This window comes from Notolepis coatsorum (assembly GCF_963971535.1).
Source record: "Notolepis coatsorum genome assembly, chromosome: 2".
NCBI classification, from domain to species: Eukaryota; Metazoa; Chordata; class Actinopteri; order Aulopiformes; family Paralepididae; genus Notolepis; species Notolepis coatsorum.
In genome coordinates this window covers 20,678,745-20,684,744 of record NC_140166.1, presented here as the reverse complement: position 1 = coordinate 20,684,744, position 6,000 = coordinate 20,678,745, and the positions used below count along the sequence as shown (strand labels likewise).

Genomic DNA, 6,000 nt, shown 5'->3' with positions numbered 1-6,000 from the left:
CAGCTGTGTGAGCTCCTGGCTGGGAGACTGGCTCAGCTCTACTCCCTACTGCCCCTCCAGACCATGGACCCTCAGGACATACACACCTGGCCACACACACACTGGAGGTAAGGACGCACACACACACACACTGGAGTAAAGGACACACACACACACATACACACACACACTGGAGGTACGGACACACACACACTTGAGGTAAGGCGACGCACATACTGGAGGTATGAACACACACACACTGGAGGTAAGGGGACACACACACTGGAGGTAAGGGGACACACACACTGGAGGTATGAACACACACACACACACTGGAGGTATGAACACACACACACATACTGGAGGTATGAACACACACACACTGGAGGTAAGGGGACACACACACTGGAGGTATGAACACACACACACACTGGAGGTATGAACACACACACACACACACACACACACACACACACACTGGAGGTAAGGGGACACACACACTGGAGGTATGGACACACACAAACACACACATACACACACACACTGGAGGTATGAACACACACACACACTGGAGGTATGAACACACACACACACACTGGAGGTATGAACACACACACACACACTGGAGGTATGAACACACACACACTGGAGGTATGAACACACACTGAGGTATGAACACACACACACACACACACTGGAGGTATGAACACACACACACTGGAGGTATGAACACACACTGAGGTATGAACACACACACACACACTGGAGGTATGAACACACACACACTGGAGGTATGAACACACACACACTGGAGGTATGAACACACACACACACTGGAGGTATGAACACACACCGATGGAGGTAAAGACACACACACACACACACACTGGAGGTATGAACACACACACACTGGAGGTATGAACACACACACACACTGGAGGTATGGACACACACACACTGGAGGTATGAACACACACACACACTGGAGGTATGAACACACACACTGGAGGTATGAACACACACACACTGGAGGTATGAACACACACACACACACTGGAGGTATGAACACACACACTGGAGGTATGAACACACACACTGGAGGTATGAACACACACACACTGGAGGTAAAGACACACACACACTGGAGGTAAGGGGACACACACACACTGGAGGTAAGGGGACACACACACACTGGAGGTAATGGGACACACACACATTGGAGGTATGCACACACACACACTGGAGGTATGGACACACACACACACATACTGGAGGTATGAACACACACTGGAGGTATGGACACACAAACACACACACACACACACACACACACACACACTGGAGGTATGGACACACTGGAGGTATGGACACACACACACACACTGGAGGTATGCACACACACACACTGGAGGTATGCACACACACACACACTGGAGGTATGGACACACACAAACACACACATACACACACACACTGGAGGTATGGACACACACACACACTGGAGGTATGGACACACACACACACTGGAGGTATGGACACACACACACACACACACACACTGGAGGTATGGACACACACACACACTGGAGGTATGGACACACTGGAGGTATGAACATACACACATACAAATGAAAATGTGACTGAGAAATGGGTGCCTTGCTAAAGTCCAGTATGGTGGTACAGTGTTGTTGGTGTTATTGTTATTGTTGTTGTTATTGTCCATATTGAACCTGACTACAGTAAATTACTCCCATCACATCCGCATAGCGACACATGTATTAAAGGTGAATGATATGAAATGTAATGTTTGATGATCCTGGTCCAGTTCCCAGTTCTCCCAGCAGCCCAGCTCAGAGGACACTCAGCTGTTCTCTGGATGTGATCACATGACCTCCTTCTTCTCCTGGCTGGACTTCCTGGATCACCTGATGAGCCAAGCTCCTAAGGTCAAAGGTCACATTTTGACATATTGTACACATTCTGCATTAACTCATTCTGCGACAATGACGAAAAAAGTCGAGTTAACTTGCCATGCGTTGAGCGCCAATCACGAGAAATCTCGGGTTTTAATCGTTATTTCTACGCCTTCCAGCCGGTATTGCACTCCATTTGAAACTATGTCGTTTGTTTTCTGGGCCGAGCTGAGCCGTGCGGGCGGGGTTTAAATACTCCGGCGAGGCAAGCGCTTACAACGATACATCTACAAGGCTGCCAGGACCCCCTCATTCATATGCAATGCCGGAGAACATGGGACGGACCTCCGCGACCAGTACTTGGAATGGCGATCAGATAATTGGATTATTTTTTTTGCATTACATCAGAGACAAGGTAAGGACACTATATATCCAATCTTGCGTTGATCTGATATTTTATTCTCCCGCGATCGAAGCTGTCTGTGTGGACTCTGTGTGTGCTGTTTACCGGTGGGGGGGGGGGGCATTTCATGGGTGCATGAGGAAGGATAATAACGATAATCTAGCGTTGATTTCAGGAAGATTCGATAATCAGGCGAAAAATGACAACGTGTAACTGGATTCCACTAAAGGGCTATTTCCGCGTCTTTTCCTGGGATTACTAAGAATCACCCAAACTATACTCATATTCAGAACGGTATAAAACGGAAATGTACAGATGAAGAAACAATCTGTTTTTTGCATGTTGACCAGAACTCACTGAATGACTCACTGACAATCGATGGTGTTATTAGATCCATAGCTATAATATTTCATATATTTTAAGCACTTGCAAGTGTGGCAGTCTCCCCATTGACTTAAAACGATGGCGTTCTACCCAGAAGGTAAACAGCGACCCCTGGCGCTGAATGAGTTAAGACATGGTACTGGTGTGGATGGGCTGACCTGTGTGTGTGTGTGTGTGTGTGTGTGTGTGTGTGTAGGTGTTATCAGAGAAGCTAGCCCAGTCTGTCCATCAACACTGGCTGTTCCCTGTACTACAGCCTCACCTGCTTCAGATGTAAGTCTTTGTGTTGTGTGGTGTTGTGTATGTTGTGGTATGTTGTGTAATATACATTATTGTTATTTTAGTTTTTTGAGGGCGTCTTTCACGACACGTCAAGGCAGTTAAAAGTCGAGGTTAAAACAAACAGGAAGTATAAAACAGTGAAGTTAAAATAACAAAACAAACAAACAGCAGGGGGTATAGAACAGGTTATAGTGAATAATGCAAGTTTAAACGGATGGGTTTTTAGTTGTGATTTAAATGATGATAGGGAGTCAGACTGTCGAACATGTGGGGGCAGAGAGTTCCAGGGTCTGGGAGCCGAGCAGCTGAAAGCTTGAGCACCCATGGTGCTGAGGCGTGAGCTGGGGATGGAGAGGAGTCCAGTAGAGGATGAGCGGAGGGTGCGGGAGGGGGTGTATTCCTGGAGGAGGTCAGGGATGTAGATGGGGGCTAGATTGTGAAGGGCTTTGAAGGTGAGTAGGAGGTTTTTGTAGTCGATCCGGTAGTGCACAGGGAGCCAGTGTAATTGAATGAGGACGGGGGTGATGTGGTCAGATGAGTTGGTGCGGGTGATGATCCTGGCAGCAGAGTTTTGGATAATTTGGAGTCTGTTGAGGAGTTTGGTGGGAAGGCTGGTGAGGAGAGCGTTGCAGTAGTCGATCAGGGATGTGACGAATGAGTGGACCAGGGTTTCAGTGTTTGATTGGGACAGAGATGGGCGGAGTCTGGAGATATTACAGAGGTGAAAGAAAGCAGACCGGGTGATGTTTTTGATGTGTGGTGCAAAGGAGAGGGAGCCGTCCAGAATGACAGAGGCTTTTAACTTTTAACTTGGGGGGAGAAGGGTACAGGGAAGCTGTCGATGGTGATGTTCGGAACTGGGGTGTTTTGTGATTTGGTGAGGGTGGATTTGGAGCTGATGAGCAGGGCCTCAGTTTTGCTGCCATTTAACTTCAAGAAGTTTCTGCTCATCCAGCTCCTAATGTCCTCAGGTGGTGGGGGAGGTGGGGGGAAGGGCAGTGGTGGTTTGGAGGAGATGTAGACCTGTGTGTCGTCTGCATAGCAGTGGAAATGGACCCCATGGTGACGGAGGATTGTGCCCAGGGGAAGGAGATAGATGGTGAATAGGAGGGGACCCAATACTGACCCCTGGCGGACACCCAGTGAAACAGCTGAACACCCTGACTTGTGAGTACTGAGCTGTACAAACTGTTGACTGTCAGTGAGGTAAGATGTGAACCAGGAGAGTGACTGGCCAATGATCCCAATGCCAGTCAGGCGGTCTAGGAGTAGTGGATGGGAGATGGCGTCAAATGCCGCGCTGAGGTCAAGAAGGATGAGGATGGTAAGAAGCCCAGAGTCAGCTGCACAGAGGAGGTCATTGGTTATTTTGACAAGGGCTGTTTCGGTACTGTGTTGTGGGCGGAAACCGGATTGAAAGGGTTCGTGGAGGTTGTTTGCGTCGAGGTGGGATTGAAGCTGTGCGGCAACCACCCTCTCAAGGGTTTTTGATATGAAGGGAAGATTGTAGATGGGCCTATAGTGGTTTGAGTCAGCTGGATCAGCACCGGGTTTTTTGAGGATGGGAGTGATTGCTGCCAGTTTGAGAGTGGGGGGTACAGTTCCAGAGATGAGGGTGAAATTGATGGCAGACAGGCTTTGACGAGGGTGGTGGGAAGAGGATCAAGCTGACAGGTGGTGGTTTTGGCTTTACGGATGAGCTCTATATGTTCTGTTAATTTATGGTATGTTGTGTTGTGTTATAATATGTTGTGTTATAATATGTTATTGTATATGTTGTGTGGTGTTGTGTTATATGTTATGGTATGTTGTGTGGTGTTGTGTTAAAATATGTTATGGTATGTTGTGTGGTGTGGTGTTGTGTTATAATATGTTATGGTATGTTGTGTGGTGTTGTGTTATACAATATGTTGTAATATGTTATGGTATGTTGTGTTATATATGTTATGGTCTGTCTCTCTCTGTCTCTCCCTCTCTGTCTCCCCCCTCTCTGTCTCTCTCTCTGCCCCCCCCCCTCTCTCTCTCTGTCTCTCTACCAGGAGTGAGCCTGGTGTGTTGGTCAATACAGTGTTGTTGTGTTCGGTGGTTCGTCTGGTCCAGTCCTCCACTCTGCTGGACGAGCTGCTGCTGTTTCTACTGGGAAAACACACACTCACTGACACACACACTGACACACACACTGACACTCACACTGACACTCATACACTTGCAGAGCAGAGACTGGAGACACACCCCAACACACACACTGATACACACACTGACACACACTTATACTCTGACACACACACACTTCCTGAACAGAGACTGGACACACACACGCACCCCCTCCGATATCACCTGATCGAACACTGTGACCACATTTCTGACGAGGTAAGAGAGAGAGAGAGACTGTGTGTGTGTGTGTGTGTTTACGTGCGTGTGTTATGGTTGCTATGTTCTTTATCAGGAAACACTTCATATACACAGACAGGTGACAAATGGAAGTTTAAACCTGGATAAATTAGTGTAGGTGACTCTCTCTCTCTCTCTGTCTGTCTCTCTTACTCTCTCTGTCTCTCTCTCTCTCTCTCACTCTCTGTCTGTCTCTCTCTCTAACTCTGTGTGTGTCTCTCTCTCTCTCTCTCTCTCTCTCTCTCTCTCTCTCTCTGTGTGTCTCTCTCACTCTCTTTCTCTCTCACTCTCTGTCTCTTTCACACTCTCTGTCTCACTCTCTCTGTCTCTCACACTCCCTGTCGGTCTCTCTCTCTGCCGCTGTCTCTGTCTCTCTCTCTCTCTCTCTCTCTCTCTCTCTCTCTCTCTCTCTCTCTCTCTCTCTCTCTCTCTCTCTCTCTCTCTCTCTCTCTCTCTCTCTCTCTCTCTCAGATCAGTATGGCTGCTCTGCACCTGTTTGAGGAGTTGCTACAGAAGCCTCAGAGGGACATTCTGACCAATCTGGTTTTAAGGAATTTGGAGTCTCGCTGCTACATCACTCTGCTGCCCCCTGCTGGAGTGGAGGACAGACACACCGACAGCACAGGGGAAGAGTGAGTTAGACAGACA

At 48.1% G+C, this 6,000-nt stretch overlaps 1 protein-coding gene across 1 annotated transcript in view; it reads left to right on the top strand.

Moving 5' to 3' along the window:
• fhip2b (FHF complex subunit HOOK interacting protein 2B) overlaps positions 1-6,000 on the top strand; it is a 48,439-nt gene that overhangs the window by 20,650 nt on the left and 21,789 nt on the right. Inside the window, exons 8-12 of the mRNA XM_084307925.1 lie at positions 1-107; positions 1,805-1,925; positions 2,876-2,952; positions 5,001-5,331; positions 5,824-5,984. The exon at positions 1-107 is cut by the window's left edge and continues 93 nt beyond it. Coding sequence (XP_084164051.1) covers positions 1-107; positions 1,805-1,925; positions 2,876-2,952; positions 5,001-5,331; positions 5,824-5,984 — 797 coding nt within the window. The remainder of the gene's footprint in view (positions 108-1,804; positions 1,926-2,875; positions 2,953-5,000; positions 5,332-5,823; positions 5,985-6,000) is intronic.